The sequence below is a fragment of the Hypanus sabinus genome, chromosome 12 (assembly GCF_030144855.1).
Source record: "Hypanus sabinus isolate sHypSab1 chromosome 12, sHypSab1.hap1, whole genome shotgun sequence".
In the NCBI taxonomy this organism is placed as follows: domain Eukaryota; kingdom Metazoa; phylum Chordata; class Chondrichthyes; order Myliobatiformes; family Dasyatidae; genus Hypanus; species Hypanus sabinus.
In genome coordinates, this window is record NC_082717.1 from 11,449,203 (window position 1) to 11,470,186 (window position 20,984).

The 20,984-nt window shown below is 42.5% G+C and overlaps 1 protein-coding gene across 1 annotated transcript in view; it reads right to left on the minus strand.

Moving 5' to 3' along the window:
* The window catches only part of vta1 (vesicle (multivesicular body) trafficking 1), a 306,723-nt gene that overhangs the window by 48,619 nt on the left and 237,120 nt on the right, over window positions 1-20,984 (minus strand). The window contains exon 7 of the mRNA XM_059985541.1: window positions 2,829-2,912. Within this exon, the coding sequence (XP_059841524.1) occupies window positions 2,829-2,912 (84 nt within the window). The remainder of the gene's footprint in view (window positions 1-2,828; window positions 2,913-20,984) is intronic.

Sequence of the window (20,984 nt, forward strand, 5' to 3'; positions counted from 1 at the left end):
ATTTGTTGATCCAGTTAACTACATTATCATCCAGACCACTGACAGAGATGACAAACAACAATGGACCCAGCACCAATCCCTGTGGCACACCACTAGTCACAGGCCTCCAGTCAGAGAGACAACCCTCTACTATCACCCTCCGGCTTCTCCCACAAAGCCAATGTCGAATCTAATTTACTACCTCATTCTGAATGCTGAATGTCTGGACCTTCTTGACCAGTCTCCCATATGGGACCTTGTCAAATGCCTTATTAAAGTCCATGTGGACAACATCCACTGCCTTGCCTTCATTTACTTTCTCGTAACTTCCTTGAAAAACTCTATAAGATTGGTTAGTCACAACCACCACGCACAAAGCCATGTTGATTACCCTTAATCAGTCCATGATTATGCAAATACTTATATAGCCAGTTCCTTAGAATATCTTCCAATAACTTCTCCGCAAATGATATCTGACTCACCAGCCTACGATTTCCTGTTTTCTAAAACAGTGGAAACGTTGGCTAACCTTCAATCCTCTGGTATCCTTCCTGTTGCTAAGGATTTTTAAATATCTCCGCCAGGGCCCTGGCAATTTCTGCACTTGCCTCCCGTAGGGTCTGAGGGAACACCATATCAGGCCTCAGGGATTTACCCACCCTGATTTGTCTTAGGGTAGTAAACACCTCCTCCTCTGTAATATGTACAGGGTTCATGAAATTGATGCCACTTTGCTTCACTTCCATAGACACTGTGTCCATCTCCTGAGTAAATACAGATGCAAAGAATGTTCTTAAGATCTCTCCCATCTGCTTTGGCTCCACACAAGGATTACCATTTTGATCTTTCAGAAGACCAATTTTGTCCCTAGCAATCCTTTTGTCCTTAATATATCTTCTTCACTTTCTCTGCTAAAGCAACTTCATGCCTTCTTTTAGCTTTCCTGATTTCTTTTTTGAGTAACACACACAAAAATGCCGGAGGAACTTAGCAGGCTGGGCAGCATCTATGGGAAAGAGTACAGTCGACCTTGCGGGCCGAGAACCCTCAGCAGGAAGGGTCTCAGCCCAAAACATTGTCTGTACTCTTTTCCATAGATGCTGCCTGGCCTGTTGAATTCCTCCAGCATTTTGTGTGTGTTGCTTGGATTTCCAGCATCTGCAGATTTTCTCATTTGTTATTCCTTCTTGCATTTCTTGTACTCCATAAGCATTTGATATGTTCCTACATACCTATACCTGCTATGCACCTCCTTTTTTTTCTTAACCAGGGCTCACCATCTCTTGAAAACCAAGGTTCCATACACTTATTACCTTTACCTTTTATTCTGACAGGCACATACAAGCTTTGTACTCTCAAAATTTCATTTTTGAAAGCCTCCCACTTTCCAAGTACACCTTTGCCAGAAAACACCTGTCCCGATCCAGATTTGCCAGATCACTTCTGACATCATCAAAATTGGCCTTCCTCCAATTTAGGATCTCAGCTAGTGGACCAGACCTATCTCTTTGCATAAGTATTTTGAAACTACTGGCATTGTTATAGTTCCTTAAGGTTGTTATAGCCGGGGGTGGTAATACGGAAAAGTCCTACTACCTATTAAATATTCCCAATGGCGTGCATCTCAAATAGCCTCTGACAACCAAGTCCAGCTCCTGACCTTCACATGTGGCTTAGCTACGAGGACTGACCGAACCATTTCTATTGACAGGAGAAGTGGTAAAGGCGGGTTACTGGCACCTTAAAAACCAGTCACTCCTGGCAGATGGGGCTCAACAATCTTGGTCAGCAGCTCACCTAGGAGAATGGAAATTCTGATCTCAAACCTCCACAGCCTTCTGGCTATACCCACTCATTGAGAAGGCTTAGCGAGTAAATTCTGAAGGAAAAACCTGGAGCTGAAGTCCCTAAGGCAATCCTACATTGAGCTCAATACTGACTGGCAACTCATGTGATGCTGCTAGTCCCAAATTGTTTCAGTCTCTGTTGGAGAGAGGGGGCAACAGCTTGCTCTCCATATTGCACTGCCCAGGCTTGCATATCCAGTCAGCTAGGATGCAATATCAATGGTCAACTCCGACCGACAGAGGCTCTCACCTCATCACAATGGCATTATGGTCAATGGATGCGAAGTGTTCCCCCACACAAACTTCTGTCTCCTGCCCTGTCTCATTCCCCTATAACAGATCCAGTATCACACACTCCTCAATGGGACTTCTACGTACTGATGAAGGAAACTTCCATGAACACATTTTACAAACTCTATCCGATTTAGTCCTTTTACAGTATGGGATTCTCAGTCAATATATGCAAAGTTAAAATCACCTACCATGACAATCTTACGCTTCTTTCAGCAGACTGATCTTGTTACAAATATGTTCCTCTATATCCCTAGGATTGATGGGTGGTTTGTCATATAGCCCCATTAATGTGGTCATTGCTTTCTTATTTTTCTTTTCCACACATAATGCCTCATTAGTTGCATTCTCCAGTCTGTCCTGACACAACACTACCGTGACATTTCCCCTGACTAATAATGCCACCTCTCCTCCTGTAGTCAAGTCTCTTTTTCACTGTTGACCCTCTGAGGATTCTCATAGCTTAGCTATATAGTATCCACAACCGGCTTCACAGAAGATTAAACGTTAGGCTAGTAGAACGTTGACTTTTGCTGTTCAAATGACAGAGCCTCCCCTTTAAAACATTCTGAATGAATAGTTTATGTTAGTCTGTATTCAGTGCCAGTACTTGATCCTCATTATAATTTGGCACAGCATCAGGCCACGGCATCTTGTGCACAGCACCAATTACCTAACTGTTGTAAAAGCTGGAAGAGCTAAAAGTCTTACCCTGAGGCTTGACGCTGTACAATGACGGGTCAATTATTGGTACGCTCTGTGGTCCTGGCTGTACTGTCGGAGTGTTGGGCAACACTGCAAAAGGAATAAACAGAAATCATGGTTCAAGTGATATCCAAATAATAGAGCAGCAAACAGCAGGGGTTTCATTCAAGGAGAGGCTCAGCAGAATTTTCTGCCTTGTCTTAGAAAAGTGATTTTACAGAAGTGACTCTCGAATATTTTTTAAAAGGGATTGAAGCTTCCAATCTCATACAGTAATATTTACTGGCTACTTAATTATTATTATTATTTGTTATTTTTTGCGCATTTGCACAATTTGTCTTCTCTTGCATATTGGTTGTTTGTCAGTCATTGTTTGTGTGCAGTCTTTCATTGATTCTATTACATTTCTTTGTTCTGAATGCCTGCAAGGAAAATTAATCTCAGGGTCACATATGGTGGCATATACAAACTTTGATAATAAACTTACTTTACACTTTGAACAAACTAATTTATACCACCTACTCTCTTAAGCCAAATGATATTACCGATGTCTCTCAAATTTTGTTTCATAATCTTTGAAATTAAATTATAAAATATATTTTAACAACATATCACATTTTATAGTAATCTAATACAGTATTAAAGATCATGAAATAATCTAATTTTAAAGATTGTAAAACTTTTGATAAGGTATTATACACAAAGAGACATGCTTCCAGTCAGATTAGAGAGCAAGCACATTTCATTAAAGAGACACCCTCTCTTCACAACTGTTCTTTGGCATTTACAAGCATAAGACACAGAAGCAGAATTTGGCCATTCAGTCAATTGAGTCTGCTCTGTCATTCTATCATGGCTGATTTATTTTCCCTCGCAACCCCATTCTCCTACATACTCCCCATAACCTGACTAATCAGGAACCTACCAACCTCCGCTTTAAATCTCCTCAATGACTTGATCTCTACAATGAATTCCACAAATTTGCGACTCTCAGGCTACATAAATTCCTCTTTATCAATGTTCTAAATGGATGTCTCTCTAATCTGAGGCTGTGCTCTCTGGTCCTAGACTTGGCGACTATAAGAAACATCTTCTTCATATCCACTCTATATAGGCCTTTCAATATTAAATGTTTAAATGAGACCTCCCCTCATTCTTCTAAACTCCACCGAGTATAGACCCAGAGCCATCAAACACTCTTCATGTGCTAACTCTTTCATTTCCAGAATAACTCTTGTGAATCTCCTCTGAACCTTCATCTTTTCTTAGCTAAGGACCTTAGAACTATTCACAATACGCGGAGTGCAGTCTGGTCAATGTCTTACAATGCCTCAGCATATCTTGCTCTTACATTCTAGTCCTCTCAAAATAAATGCTAACAACGCATTTGCCTTCCTTACCACTGACTCAACCTTCAAGTTAACCCTTGTGGGGAATCCTGCACAAGGACTCCCAAGTCCCTTTGACCCTCTGATTTATGAATTTTCTCCCAGAGTAAAAAATAGTCTGCATATTTATTGCTTCTACCAAATTGCACAACTATATTCTACCTGCCACTTCTTTGCCCATTCTCCTAATCTGTCTGAGTCCTTCTGCAGGCTCCCTGCTTCCTCAAAACTACCTGCTCCTCCACCTATCTTCGTATCATCTGCAAGTTTGGCCACAAAGCCATCATCCAAATCATTGATGTACAACGTGAAAAGCAACCAACCCCTGTAGCACTGGCAGCAGGCCAGGAAAGGACCTTTTTATTCCCATTCTTTGTCTCCTTCCAATCAGCCAATCTTCTCTCCATGCTCGTATCTTTCCTGTAACACCATGGGCTCTTATCTTGTTAATTAGACTCATGTGCGGTACCTTGTCAAAGCCCTTCTGAAAATCTGTCAGCAATATCCACTGACTCCCCTTTGTCTATCCTGCCTGTTATTGTAATAAATAGAGAACATCGCTTACCAGAATGCTCAGAGTTTAGGCTATACTAGCCTATTAAACAGCATGGAGTAAAGCAGCAGGATCCACTAGCTTTTATCATGGCCCTTATGAAAAACATGACAGCAGTCTAGAAGGTATTAATTAACCCCCTGACCCTCTTAATAAGAACACACCCAGAATAACATTCCAATCCTGAAATATATGCACACCAACAGGATAATGCTGAATTTCCAAACACCATATTTTAGCGGTTAGTGCGACATTATTATAGCTCTGAGCAGTCAAAATTTGGAGTTCAATTCTGAAACTGTCTGTATGTCCTCCCTGTGAGCGCACAGGCTTAATCCAGGAGCTCTGGTTTCCTCCCACAGTCCAAAGATTTACCAGTTGGTAGGCTAATTGGTCATCGTATATTGTCCTGCAATTTGGCAAGCATTAAGTAGGGGGTTAAAGAAAGGCCTGGAAGGACCAATTCACACTGTATCTCAATAAATAAATCACAGTTCCTAGCTCTATCAGAGCAGGTGATAAATCAATAGAACTTGATTTTCCTTTGGAAGAGTGAAGTGTTTATCTTCTGAAACATTCTTTTTGCTTGAATTGGAACCTTAATTTCTTTGTAAGCTGGACCTATTACTATCACCAAAAAAATTCTGCTGGGTCAGCAGCCACTGCCACCCACCCCTTATGGGGAACTTCCTTCCCCAAAGGGAACATTGTAGGGAGTGATAATTGAGTTCTGAGAGAAAATGATTTGGGCATCGTGCTAAGTCACAACTTGGTGAATGAGGAGCTCAGCATAGAGAAAATACAGCCGTTTTTAAAGATATAATTTTTTTCAAACATTACCTTTATTTGTCATGTGTACTTTGAGACATGCAGTGAAAAGTGTTATCTCCGCCAATGACCAATACAGCCCATATACTTCCAGTGCCAACAAAGCATGCTCACATCTTACTAACCGTAACTTGTATGCATTTGGTATATGGCAGGAAACCAGAGTAACCAGAGGAAGCCCACGTAGTAATGGGAAGAATGTATAAACTGCTTACAGACAGAGGTGGAAATGGAACCCCTATCTTACAGCTTGTGCTGTAAAGCGCAATGCTGGGGGAAGGGGTCAACATGGACAAACTGGAGCTATTTTTAAGTGCAGAAGACACTTTGCAAGGCATGTAGTAGCTTAGCCAACTCCTGCTAACAGGCTGGAGTTTCGGTTCCTACATCGCTCATAAGCCAGTGATAGCTGGTTGGATTGCCACTGAAAGAGCTTTAAAACTGCAAGGCAGGTAAGGGTACAAGTGGTTCTCTGGAGAAACAGGAGGCTGCAGATGCTGCAGTTGGTAATACTGATTCTCTTGTACTTTTACACAGTGCTGACTGTCTTTACTCAACCCTATAAATTTTATTTTGCTACTTTTGTCTCTCTTTTGAGTGGATAGTGCCCAAGTGTGGTAGGAGAATGCACCACAGAAAACATCCTATCTAGATGCATAACAGCTTGGTATGGCAAATGCTCTGCATGTGACAGCAAGAAACTGTAGGGAGTTGTGCATACAACTCAGCAGATTATGGAAACATAACAACATAGATATAAGACATAGAAGCAAAATTCGGCCATTCAGCTCATCATATCTGCTCTACCGTTCAATCATGGTTCATTTATTATTCCTCTTAACCCCATTCTCTTGCATTCTCCCTAGCATTCCCTCCATGAAGTCTGTCTATAGTTCGTACTGCATCAGTAAAGCAGCCAGCATAATCAAAGATCCCATCCATCCTGGACATTCTGTCTTTTACACACTCAGAAAATACAAAAGCATAAAAGTTCGTATGATCAAGCTCAAGGACAGCTTCTACCCCACTGTTATAAGACTACTGAATGGCTCCTTAGCACAATAAAAGGGAATCGTGACCTCATAATCTCCCTTAATATGATCTTGCACCTTACTGTTTACCTGCACTTCACTTTCTCCATAACTTTTATACTTTATCCTGTTTTTGCTTTCCTTTGTTCTACCTCAATGTACTTTGTAACGAGCAGTATGCACACAAGCTTTTTCATGATATCTTGGTACATGTGACAATAATAAACTACTTCCAATTCTTTTCTCTTCTCACCGCCCCCCCACCCTCCGCCTAAGCCCTAATGCAGGCTCCAGACACGAAATGCTGACACATCCCTTTTGCCGCCACAAAGTGCAAAGTTCTCCAGCATGAGGCCAACACTGAAGAATACATGGAAAGTCAAGTCAAGTTTAGAAGAATAAGGCAGATCTCATTGAAACCTATTGAATATTGAGAGGCGTGTAGAGGCTGCATCCTACAGTGGGGGAGACTAGCACCAGAGGAGACAGCTTCTGAATAGAGGGACGTACATTTAGGTTCTTTGTGAGAATGGGACCCACTCTTGGGGTTTCATAATTGGCCGTCGTTCAGCATGCTAAGGGTTCGGCCTTAAGAGCTCTGCTCACCCTGGAGATAGGGGGATCTGGATCGGTGTCCGAGCAGAAAACTGGCATGTCATGGGAAGTGGAAGATCTGAGACTGTGCGCCCAGAGACCTGAGATCTTTGGGCTCAGAGCTTGAAAAAAGCAATGCAACGGACTTTTAACATCGTAAACCAGCTAGTTAGTAGTTACATCTCCGCTCGCGCTGTGAAATGGTGACACCTCTTTCTCCCTTATTAGGGAGGGAGCGAGCCTGTGGTATGTCGAATGTTGGGGAACAGTGTAGTCTTTGAAGTACTGCAAGTCTGTGTCTTTGCTGTCGCCTTGCTCACGCTTGAGTGCTCGGTGGCGGGTGCCGATGCTTTTGCTTTGCCGGTGGGGGTGGGGAGGGGGATTCATTGCTTGCTAATGCTTACGCACGGGAGTGAGGGGAGCTGAGAGGGGACTTTGGGGTTCTAACATTTAACTGTGATTCATTCTTTGGGGGCACTCCTCTGCTTTTGTGGATGGCTGCGAAGAAAAAGCATTTCAGGATGTATATTGTATACATTTCTCTGACATTGAACGTACCTTTGAAACCTTTGAACAGAGATGAGGAGCTAGAGAGTGGTGAAACTGTGAAATTCATTGACACATGCGGCTGTGGAGTATATTTAAGGCAGAGGTTAAAAGGTTCTTGATTGGTTAGGTCATGTAGGGTTACGGGGAGAAGGGATGAGATTGAAGATGAGAGGGAAATGGATCAGCCATGATGTAATGGCGGGGCAGACTCGATGAGCCAAATGGACTGATTCTGCTTCCGTACCGTAGAGTGGACATGAGAGGATGTTTCCTATAGTGAGAGAGTCTAGGACCAGAGAGCACATCCTTGATATGGAAGAAAGTCCCTTTAGGACAGAGGTGAGGTGGAATCTGTGGAATTCATGCCAGAGATGACTGTGGAGGCCAAGTCATTGAGTATATTTCAAGGAGAAGTTCATAGGGATAATTAATCAGCCATGATGAAATGGTGGAGCAGACTCTGCACAAACAGGTAAGGTGTCATACAGGTACAGTGAAAGAAATGCAGCAGGATCACAGGAATATATATTCAGGCAACAGACAGAATATAAATTATATGTTGTGGATGGTGACTGCCTTTTTCCCTGGGAAGGAGAGACGTAAACTGGAGGGCAGAGATTTAGGGTGTGAGGGGAAAGATTTAAAAGGGACCTGAGGGGCAACTGTTTCCACACAGAGGGTGATGAGAATATGGAATGAGCTGTCAGAGGAAGTGGTTGAGGCAGGTACTTGGATAAGTAAATGTAAGGGCAGGGCTTGGAGGGATATGGAATGGTGGAAATTTGGATGAGTTTGATGGGCAACGTGGGCAGCAAGAACTGGTTGAGCTGAAGGCCTGTATCCATGCTGCAATGCTCTATGACTCTACATGTGAATTATATGGCAGTGACAAAAAGCTGAATTACACCACTAGAACATAATTTAAAAATACATTAAACCATTTTGGCAAGATTGAAGTTTGTGGTTTTAGGATAATTTGCTAATCTGCTCTATTAACAGATGACAAAAGAAGAGCTACAGATTCCAAAGTCAATTCCAGAGTAAATTGCAAAATCAGGGGCCCAGTGGCTGACAACATTGTTTAGGGAATTGTGCTGATAACTCAGATACACAGAACTCTGGAACTGGAAGAAAAGAGTTCTTCAGAGAGTTGCAAGGATGGTAGACATTATAGGAGTGACTGGGTATATGCAACTAGCTACCAGTATAAGAGATAGAGGTGGGGATTATTATAATTATAGATGGGATAGAAACATAGAAAATAGGTGCAGGAGTAGGCCATTCGGCCCTTTGAGCCTGTACCACCATTCAGTTTGATCATGGCTGATCATCCAACTCAGAACCCTGTACCTGCTTTCTCTCCATACCCCCGATCCCTTTAGCCACAAGGGCCATATCTAACTTCATCTTAAATATAGTCAATGAACCGGCCTCAACTGTTTCCTGTGGCAGAAAATTCCATAGATTCACCACTCTCTGTGTGAAGAAGTTTTTCCTCATCTCAGTCCTAAAAGGCTTCCCCTTTATCCTTAAACTGTGACCCCTCGTTCCGAACTTCCCCAACATCGGAAACAATCTTCCTGCATCTAGCCTGTCCAATCCCTTTAGAATTTTATATGTTTCAATAAGATCCCCCCTCAATCTTCTAAATTCCAGTGAGTATAAGGCTAGTCAATCCAGTCTTTCTTCATATGAAAGTCCTGCCATCCCAGGAATCAATCTGGTGAACCTTCTTTGTACTCCTTCTATCCAGGGAATGAAAGATATATGAAGCAAGTATGATAGCTCTGGGCCTGTACTCACTGTAGTTTAGAAGAATGAAAGGTCTTGATGGAGCTGATGTGGAGAGATGTTTCTTATAGTGGAGGAGTCTAGGACCAGAGGGCACAGCTTCAGAATAGAGTAACAGCCACTTGGAACTGAGATGAAGAGGAATTTCTTTAGCCAGAGGGTGGCAAATCTGTGGGATTCATTGCCACAGATGGCTGTGGAGATTGATGGGTTTTTGATTTGTCCGGGTTTGGTTACAAGGAAGAGGTAGGAGAATGGAGTTGAGAGGGATAATAAATCAATCATGCTGAAAGGTCTAATTCTGCTCATATGTCTAACGGTCTTACAATGTTTAATAGACAATTAGACAGGTTCATAGATAGGAAATGTCTAGAGGGATAAAGGCCAAATATGGGGGAATGGGTCTCACTCAAGTAGACAACTTGGATTGGACAGGTTGGACAGAAAGGTCCATTTCTGGGTGTATAACTATGATTCTACAGAAATAAAGGGGTAAGACAGTAGGTTTTGAAAAAGAGGATGAAAATTCACCAGTGTACAGTGAATGGTACTGTGAGACATCACTGCAAAACTGACCTCAAATTCAAAAAATCTATGCACTATATGTAATAACAACTCATGCATCACCAGGATGCCATGGGTTAATGCTGTGTCTAGTGAAACTATAAGTCTTTTTTATCCTAGTCTGGATGTCCCTTCTGTAAGATTGAGGTATTTGTTTTCTCAGTGGGTGGAACCTTTCTGTTTCAGTTTCCCTGATTGATTTGGCTTATTCCGAATATATCAACAACAGCACAGGAAATGACAGCAAAGAGAGGCCCTGTATAGAATGAGTACCAAAAAAACCACTGGGAGCACTGAAGAGTTTTGGAAAGTCCTGCTGTGACAATAAAAGGCTACTTTCCATTGCTCAGCCAAGTTGGAGCAACTTAGCTTCACCAAGTCATTAACTGAATCTCAACCAGTCCATGAGATTTTCACTGGCACATCATAAACACACGAGGTTCTACAGATGCTGGAAAGCCACACAGAATACTGGAGGAACTAAGCAGATCAGGCAGATCTACCTATGCCTATCACCCCTCCTGGGGCAAAGGCCACCGTCAGCAGTTTGCCGGAGTCCTCTATCCTTGCCAGTCCAGCCTTTCGAACTGTGCCCAGGTGTAGCCCATCGTTGAAATTCCTTCCCCCCTCAGGGTTGAGGTCTTTGGAACTTCTGTTGGTGGTTCTGTAGCTCTAGATTTTTACAGGATGGGGTTGCTAGCCCCATGCCCAACCCTCCACCTTTTGCAGCCGGGACTGTGAACGTTCATGGATGGATGACTCAGTACTTTCAGATGGGAATAAATAGTCAGCTTTTTAGGCCAAGATCCTTCTCACTGCCACTGTCCAACTAAGGAATTTGTAAATTTAGGTAAGTTTTGAATGTTCAACTTTTCAATGACATTGATATGCTGCTTCTTACTTTAAGATATAGACATCTGACAATCCCACAGTCACCATTTCATAAACTTATAGGTTAGCAAGGGATGAAAGTCACTGCCAATTTCTAGCTGCTCTGCTGGGATGTTCCATATTGTTCAGTGCACAGTGACATGATGGAACCAAATCCATTTCAATATCCGGACTGAAAGGAATGCCAGCCCAAAAGAGCAATTATTTTCCCCTAAAATTGTTCCATTTGGCTTCTAAAGGACATTCAACAAGCTGTGTTTGGGATTACTTTCAAAGCCCCAAAAGGAAAGCTGACTCAAGCCAGCACAGGAGATGGTCAAGTGTGCCAAGCACTAAACTTGTTGGTTTCTTTTGAGATCGCGAAGACAGTGCATCAATGCTGGTTCTCAAGAGATGTCAAAGTTCAAAGAAAATTTATTCTCAAAGTATCATCTCCATTTGCAATGGAGAATCCTGTATAATTATGATAATCACATGCCAATACTTAACATCTGAGTAGAAAGATGTTTCTGAGAAATATACAATGGAATTTTCTCAATGCATAAAACACCGAGAGCACAATTTGCAACAGATGCAAAGAAAAACATTTCCAGCAGGTCATCTGCCTGAGGTTTTAACCCTGTTTCTTACTGCACAGATGCTGCTTCTATTATACTCCACGACAAGAAATTTCCTCTCTTCCAGGAATATTTGCATCTGAATCTGTGAGGAAGTGATTAAGAAATTTGAGAGTACAGATCAAGAAAGGCCTTTGACACGATCCCAGATGCTAGACTGGGCCCACATTAGGCCATTTGGCCAGTCAAGTCTGCTCCACTATTTGATTGTGCCTGATTTATTATCCCTCTCAACCATCTCCCCATATTCTTCAACATCTTTACTAATCAAGAACCTCTCATCCTCTGCCTTAAATATACCCAATGACTTGGCTTCCACAGCTGTCTGAGGCAATGAATTCTACAGATTCATCAGCCTTTTCGACCTCTGTTACCTTATTACTCATCAATAAATTTCCTCTCCTTCTGTGTTTTACCTTGCTCCATGGCTACCTTCTACCCTCTTTCCCAATTATCTTACTTTCCTGCACTACCACCACTCCTCACCCCTACTCCCCACACTATCTCTGGCCATCTGAGTCTTCTCTCTCTACCTTGACAAACGCACCATCATCTTCTCAACATCCAGATCCTCACAACATCGTTCCTTCTTCTTCAGACTTGAGACCACTACACCCAACCCTGCTCAGCCCATTGAGTGGTATCCTCTCAACAAAAGGTGAGGGATTGGAGGTGTTGACAACATTGCTCTTCTTGTCCATATCCATGAACTGTCACCTTCAGCTGAGTGGCCACAGCATTTCCTTGACAATTTCCTGCTCATACACTCAGCCACACATTTATGCCTTGAATGGCATCCCTTCAACATAACTCCCCTCTACCATTCCCACTTAACATTATGTTGTAGAGGATTGTATTGCCTTAGTTGTTAAATCTTTCTCCTCACATCTTGCTTCACCTTAACAATCCATTTTAACTTATGAGCTTTGAACATTTGCTGTACTGTTCTATGTTTGCACTTATGATTGTGTGGCTAATAAACAGCTCTGATGCCATACTTAGGTTTGTTGACAACACCACTGTCATAGGCTGAATCAAAGGTGGTATATTGGAAATGACGTTAAATAATCTTGAATCTTGAAAATGTTTGTTTATCGTTCAATGCAACATGACCTTACAAGGGAGCCAACTTGCTAAAAGTAGAGGAATAAACAAAATCAAAGTAAAATTAAATTCGTAAATAATGACTGCTGTTGGCTGAATCAAGGTGGTGGATGAATCAGCAAATAGGAGGGGCATTGAAAATCTGGCTGGGTGATGCTATAGCAAAATTCCCTCACTCAAAGTCAGCAAGATAAAAGAGTATTGACTTCAAATGGAGGAAGCCTGAGGTTCATGAACCAGTTCTCATTGGAAGATCAGAGTTGGAGTGTGTTAGCAACTTTAAATCACTTGGTGTTATCATTTCGGAGGACCTGTCCTGGGTTCAGCATGTAATGCCTCGACTTCCTTAGGAATTTGCAAAGATTCATTAAGACATCTAAAACTCTGACAAACTTCTATAGATGTGTGGTGGAGAGTACATTGACTTTGCTTTGAATTTCTATATTAACATCTCATGTTCTGTCTGGATAGCCTCCAACCTGATGGACTAAACATCGATTTCTTCCTCCCTCCCCTTCTCCCTTTTTCTATTCCCACTTCTGGTTACCCTCTTACCCCTTTTCTTCTCTTCACCAGCCCATCACTTCCCTCTGGTGTCCCTCTTTCTTCCCTTTCACCCATACTCCACTCTCCTCTCCTATTAGATTCTTTCTTCTTCGTTCCTTTAGCTTTTTCCATCAATCACCTCCCAGCTTCTCACTTCATCCTCTCACCTCTACCCACTTACCTTCCCCCTACCCTAGTTTCACCAATCACCTGCCAGCTTGCACTCCTTCCCTTCCCTCCACCTCCTTCTGTTCCCGTCCTTTTCAGACCCGATGAATGGTCTTGGCCTGAAATGGCAATTGCTTATTCCCCTCCATTGTTCCTCACTGACTTGCCGAGTTCCTCCAGCATTTCGTGCGTGTACTCAACAAAACTTTCTTGCCTCCTCTAGCCTCTTCTCACCCCAAATACATCCTGTATTTATTTTGCCTAGCTGATTACTAAGAACTGTTTGAGTTAATGACCAAACCTACCATTTCCTCAGAGCATTAGCACAGCTCATGCTTCTGAACATGAGTGTGTCAAACCCAGCCGACAGCTCTTGACCGAACAGGTAGCAGTTTCTTAAGTTCTGACAGCATGGTGGTTGTCATGGTGAGCTAGTCTCCTTTGCCTGCATTTGGCTTATATCTCTCTAAAACTCTCTTATCTGTGAGCTTTTAAAAATATTGTAACTACACCCTGCTCTGCTGGCTCATCCCATATACCCTCCACTCACTGTGTGAAAAACCTGGCCTTCAGCTCTTCTTTCCCCTCTGACTTTAAAATGTTGCTGCCTGGTTTTACATCACCACTTAAAAAAGGGTACCTGCTCACTAACCCTCATGGTTTTATACAGCTCTAAATGGTTACTCCTCAGCCTCCTCCACTGTAGAGTGAATAGCTGACCTTATCTAATTTCCCCTTGTAACTCAAGCCCTCCAGTCTCAGCGACTTCCTTGTGGCTATTTTCTGCGCCTTCTTTATCTTAATCATAAGTATGTTGACCAGAACTAAGATCAAGATTAGCTGTACATTGAAACATTGGGTGGTGGGATGAAGATCCGTCTCTACCAAAGGAAGTGTAAGGCTCTCCTTCCCTTGCCTGCAGGTCACCCTTGGACAGGGTGTGGCACCTGCGTAGCCCCCCAGCCACCCCTGAACAGGGTCACATAAAGCTATGGGACCAGATGGTGGATGGTTGTATGAGCTGTTGCAGCATATCATAAGTCTTGGTTATGCAACTACTGACGCCAGGCAGACAATCTCTGAAGTGTATTGATACTGAGGCTACCCATCTTGTGAAGACACTGCCCAAAAGAAGGCACCTCTGTAGAAAAATTTACCAAGAACAATCATGGTCAAAGACCATTAACGTCTACTTCATATAATGCTGCACTTAATGATGATAACATTGAAACTTACAGTGAGACATGTCATTTGCATCAAAACAAAACAGCACAGATTGTGCTGGGGGTAGCCTGAAGTGTCGCCAGGCTTCCAGTGTCAACATAGCATGGCCACAACCCTCTATCCCAAACTGTCTGTCTTTGGAATGTGGGAGGAAACAGGATCACCCAGAGGAAACTACACGGTGATTCTACTAACTGCTATGCCTTTTGTGCAGGAATTGAAGCCTAATCTCTGATCAATGGCACTATGAAGTGAATGCGCTAACCATTATGCCGCATTATATTCAAGATAGTGACCTATCATGTAGGTGCTTCTGAAACATGGCCTACCTACAAGTGGAAACTCAAAAGCACTGGAGAACCATCACTGAAGGTGCCTCTATAAAAATCTCTGAAGCTGAAGGAAAGATAAACAAACCAGTATGATCATTTCCTTCCAGACCTTCATTCTGAGCATAGCTTTCATGCCCAACATCATGCTCCCAAAATAGAAACCCTACCCTGAGCTCTGTAATTGATATCATTCAGGAGGACAAATCAAACATTGCAAGACACACAAAATACTGGAGGAACTTAGCAGGTCAGGCAGCATCTAAGGAGGGCAATAAACAGTCAACATTTCGGGCTGAGATTCTTCATCAGGAATGAAAGAGAAGGGTGCGGAAGCCAAAACAATAAAATGGTGTGGTGTCTGGAGGGAGCAATTTCTCCAACCTCTGGAGAAATTACCAGAAGATGGAGAAATCAATGTTCACGCCATGAGGATGGAGGCTACCTAGACAGAGTATGAAATGTTGCTCCTCTATCTTGAGTTTGGCCTCATCATGGCAGTACAGGAGACTATGGGTGGGCATGTCAGAATGGGAATAGGAAATTGAATTGACATGGGTTGCCACTGGGATATCCACTGGTGACCTAAAGCTTCCAACCTGGTGGCATGACCATCAATTTCTCTAACTCCAGATAATTTCTCCCCACTCCCTCCTTACTCTTCCCCCTTCCCCACTTTCTTTTTCTGGTTTCTTTCCAGTCCCGATGAAGGTTCTCAACCCAAAATGTTGATTGCTTATTTCCCTCCATAGATGCTGCATTCCTCCCCAGCATTGTGTGTGTGTGTGTGTGTGTGTGTGTGCGCGCGCGCGCTCATTTATTGCTCTGTATTTCCAACATCTGCAGAACTTCTTTTGTCTATGAAACAATGCAAGGATGCTCTGAAATGTAAACTTTAACTGATTCTTGGGAATCCTTGCCTCTGGAGCATTCAGAATGCATAAGGCACATTCAGGATAGTACTGAGTAAAGAGCCATCAATCGGGAGCAAACAGAAGTTTGCCATAAATGGCAGTAGGAGGCAGATCAACAGACTAACCACCTGCCTGCAATGTCAGGCATTCGAGCTTCACATGCAGAAGAATCTACAGACCCAATATTGTCTTCAACATACAACTCCGAACTGGAGGGGAATCCTGACATCTCTGACCTCACGGGCCTAACTAAGAGTGGAAGAAAACCATTTAGATCAGCTGGAAGTGAACATTGAATCTATTGCCACCTACAAAGATGCAATGAAAGACTTCCAGCATCACAGGTACATAGCATCAATTTAGCAGCTTCCACAGGGGAAAAAAACATAAATAAATGTAAAGAGAAAGATAAAGAGAAGGAGAAGGCTTAGCTTTATTTATCACATGTACATTGAAACATACAGTGAAACAACTGCATTTGAGGCTTTATAAAACACTGGTGAGGCTTCGCGGAGTACTGTGAGCAGTTTTCAACCCCTTATCTCAGAAAGGATGTGCGGAAACTGGAGCGGGTTCAAAGGAAGTTCAGGAGAATGATTCCAGGATTGAATGGCTTGTCATATGAAGAGTGTTTGATGGCTCTGGGCCTGTATTTATTAGAATTCAGAAGTATAGGGGTGACCTCATTGAAACCTTTCGAATAGTGAAAGGTCTTGAGAGAGTGGATGTGGAGAGGATGTTTCCTATGGTGGGAGAGTCTAGGACCAGAAGACACAGCTTCAAAATAGAGGGCGTCCTTTTAAAATGGAGGAATTCTTTAGCCAAAGTGGTGAATCTGTGGAATTCACTGCCACAGGCAGCTATGGAGGCTAAGTCTTTACAAATATTTAAGGCAGAGATTAGTGAATTCTTGAATAATCGAGACATGAAGGAATATGGAGAGACGGCAGGAAATTGAGGCTGAGAGGAATAATGGATCAGCCATGATGAAATGGTGGAGCAGATTTGATGGGCCAAATGGCCTAATTCTGCTCCTGTATCTTATGGTCTTATGGAAATACGTCAATTACGTCATCAGCCAATGCAGTCCAAGGATATGCTTGGGAGGGGAGTAGCCCACAAGCGTTGCCATGTTACTGGCCACTTACTAATATGTACATCTTCAGAATGTGGGAGGAAGCCAGAGCATCCAGAGGAAGCCCACAGTCATGGAGAGAGCACATAAACTGCTTACAGACAGCAGTGAGAACTGATCACTGGCACTACAAAGTGTCGCGGTAAACATTACTCCCTCGAGCCACCCTAATTATACACTATTTTTACAAGAAAGAACACTCTTGAAAAATAAAAAAACACACCAAGGTCCAAGTTTGTGCAAAGTAATCACAGTGTTGCTAAACTGTATTAGGATTTTGCCAGTTGGTCGAAGGACCGAATAGTTCACGAGAAGTAGTTGTTCCTGAATATGGTGATGAGTATTTACATTACTATTGTGAATGGGATTTTTCCTTGCATTTACTAACATTACAATAATTTGTGTTCAAATGAACAAGATTTAACTGAATAATTTGGGGTGCCACAGTAGTGTCGCAGTTCGCGCAAGGCGATGTGGAAGAGGTCCTCTATCATCGCAAGTTTTTTTCATTGAGGCCATCAGTAAGGTATTAGAAAGATGCCATGGTCTTTGATTCATCTTAAGTACAAATTGCTCAGAATGTGGTTAATGTCCTTCGTAAATCAGAGCATTAAGCACAAGAGCTGGTGGGATGTTACGTTGACATAGTATAAGACATTGATGAGGACAAATTTGGAGTACTGTGTGCACTGACCTCCATGAAAGATGTCAAGAAGATTTAGAGAGTACAGAGAAAATTTACAAGGATGTTGCTGAGTCTTGAGTTCCTGTGTTATAGGGGAAGTTTGAATAGGTTACGGCTTTATTCCCTGGAGCACAGGAAAATCAGGGATGATTTGATAGGGGTTTACAAAATTATGAGGGGTACAGATAGTGTAAATACAAGCAGGCTTTTTCCATTGATGTTGGGTGACCCTGAGGAAGGGTCTTAACTCAAACTGTTCATTCCACTCCATAGATGCTGCCTGACATATCCTCCGTCATTTTGTGTTGGTTACCCTAGAACTAGAGGTCATAGGTTTAAGGTGAAAGGTGTAATATTTAAGGGGAATCAGACGGAGAACTTCTTCACTCAGAGGGTGGTGCACATGTGTACTGAACTGCCAGTGGACATGAGTTCGACTGAAACATCTAAGAGAAGTTTTGGATAAGAACATGGATGGGAGGGATATGGACAGCTATGGTCCAGGTGCAGCTCGAAAGGACTGGGCAGAATAGCAGCGTGGCATGGACTAGATGGGATGAAGGGCCTGTTTCTAAGAAGCTTGATGCCCACTCAGCAGAAGAGTTTAATTTCAATATTCCATTACATTTAGCTAAACACCATAGAGCAAGCTGGACACAAGAGGCATTGTTTGGATAGATGACCTACTCACAGAAATATGACTATAATGCCAGTCAACTTTGTACAGCAAATTGTAAGCTTTCTTCACATGGTTAGCATGATGTATGGCAGCTAATCTTAACTGGGAGAGCAGAAGAGGAAACTGAATACATGCTAGTTTTCAATTCAGTTATCTTAGATCAAATTATCTAATGATTAATCATATAATACAGTGCCAAATTTTCAATTTACTGTCATTTTTACATGTTTACTTGAAAATAATCAGAATGGGAATCAGATTAAATATTGTGAAATCTACTGTTTTGTGGCAGCAGTACATTGTAAGGCATAATAATAAAAGATATAAATTACAGTAAGTACATGCAGTGTATTGAAAAATACAAATTAAATAAGTAGTGAAAAAGAGAGGGGAGAATAGGGTAGTGTTTATGAGTTCTGTGCTTATTCAGAAATCCGATGGCAGAGAAGCAGCAGCTTTTCCTGAAACATTGAGAGTGCGTCTTCAGGTTCCTGTACCTCCTCCTTCATGGTAGCAATGAGAAGAAGGCAAGTCTTGCGTGATGGGGGTACTTAATGATGGAATCAGTCTTTCTGAGGCATCGCCTTTTGAAGGTGTCCTTGACACTGGGGAGGCTAGTGCCCATGATGGAGCTGGCTGAGCTTGCACCATTCTGCAATCTTTTCTGATACTAGCTCCTTCATACCAGAGAGTGATATAGCCAGTTAGAATGGTACAACTGTAGAAATTTGCGAGCGTTTCTGGTGACATACTAACTCTCCTAAAACTCCTAATGAAATATAGCCGCTGTCTTTGTAATTCTTTGCAATTGCATCAATATGTTGTGCCCGGGATAGATCCTCAAAGATGTTGACACCCAGGAACTTGAAACTGCTCAGCCTTTCCACTTCTGATCAGGGCAAAGCAAAGGTCTGCATCCTCAGGAGATGTTATCAGGGACAGTAGCAATTTAAACAAGGACAGACTGAAGTTAAAGCAGGAACAAACCATTAATCCTGCTTTGGATAATAAAGCTAATTGCTGACAGATGCCAAGAACTACAGCATACTACATTTTGAAGCTGGGTCTTCTGATGTGATTAGCGGATTCCAGAATTCTGCTGACTTGAAACTACAGTAAGTCATCTACAAGTTGCATCCTCAGCACTCGGCAAAGGCAACACACAACAAAACTTCCCTACAATGGATGTTTTACATCCATTATTAACTTTCTGTCTGAATGCATGTTGGGTTCACTTCATTATTATTTCCTGTCATTTAATAACTTATGTCAGCATTTAAAGGACTATCTGTGTGTATGTGTGTGGCTGGGTGAAAGGGAGGGAGCTAAGTTGTTATGTCTTTGTTGTTGTTGTGTAGTCCCTGAACATTGTGGACATTTGGTGATGAAATGTGTGGCAAGACTTGCAGGCTGCCCCCAGCACATTAGTAGTTTCAATAGTTCAATAGGTCCATTTAATAGCAGAGAATGTAAACAATCTACAACCTGAAATTCTTGCTCTTTGCAGGCATCCACAAAAACAGAAGGACACTCCACAGAATGTGACAGTAAAAATGTTAGAAGCTCAAAGCCCCCTTCTCCCTCTCCCACGCACAAGCAGTAGCAAAGCCTCAACCCTTCCTCTCCCCCACAAGTATCAGCACCCTCCACCCACCAAGAAAAACCATGATCTGCAGTACAAGAACTAATTGTTCACCCGACAATTTGACATGCGACGGGCTTCTGTTCTCCTTAGTAAAGGGGCAGAGAGTTGTCACGCTCTCACAGCAACAGGGAAGACCAATAAAGATAAATAACACGCTGAGTTATGGTGTAAAGTTTGCTGCGTTGCTTTTTTCCGGAGCTCTCCGACTCGAGAATTGGCAACAAACTCTCCCTCCAAAGAGAGAAAGAGGAGGAAAGCGTGCAATTCGCCAAGTACAGAGCCCCCAACAGCTGATCTGCTGTTCCCAATGTTCTGTTTTCCCCTGTGACACTTCAGTTGGCAGCACTGGCGCATTTCACTGCAGGTTTGGATATACACGTGATAAATAAATTAACCTGAATGATCCCAACAACTGTTTTTGCTTCATGTTGGCTATGACGTTTGCTCAGAAATGAGAACAGGCTGACTTTGATTCAAAGGGAAGTAGTAAATTAGTAGTGACTTATAGTTAGTGCTGGATCTCCAGTCTGACATTCACAAGTATATCAAATACTCTATACTGTTGAAAGTATCCTAACCGGTTGCATTATGATACATCCAGATCAGCATTTCAAATGCACAGGAACATAATGAGCTACAATCCCCACCATTAGTGGGTGCCCCAAGAAGGCAACATCCATTGTCAAAGATCCCCAACCCAGGACTCACAGACCATGGGTTTGAGGTTCGGGCCTTGACTTTTGGACATGCATGGACCTCTGATCTCAGTGACCTTGGTTGGGGGGGGGGGGGGGGTTCACAGGCCTTCATAGATCCCAGCAGTAATCATTCCTTGTAGAACTGATTTCATTAACACCAGGAATTAATTGTGTGTAGTAAATAAGTGGTCACGGTTACAGAATCAAGTGGGGCAGAAGAAAGCCATCT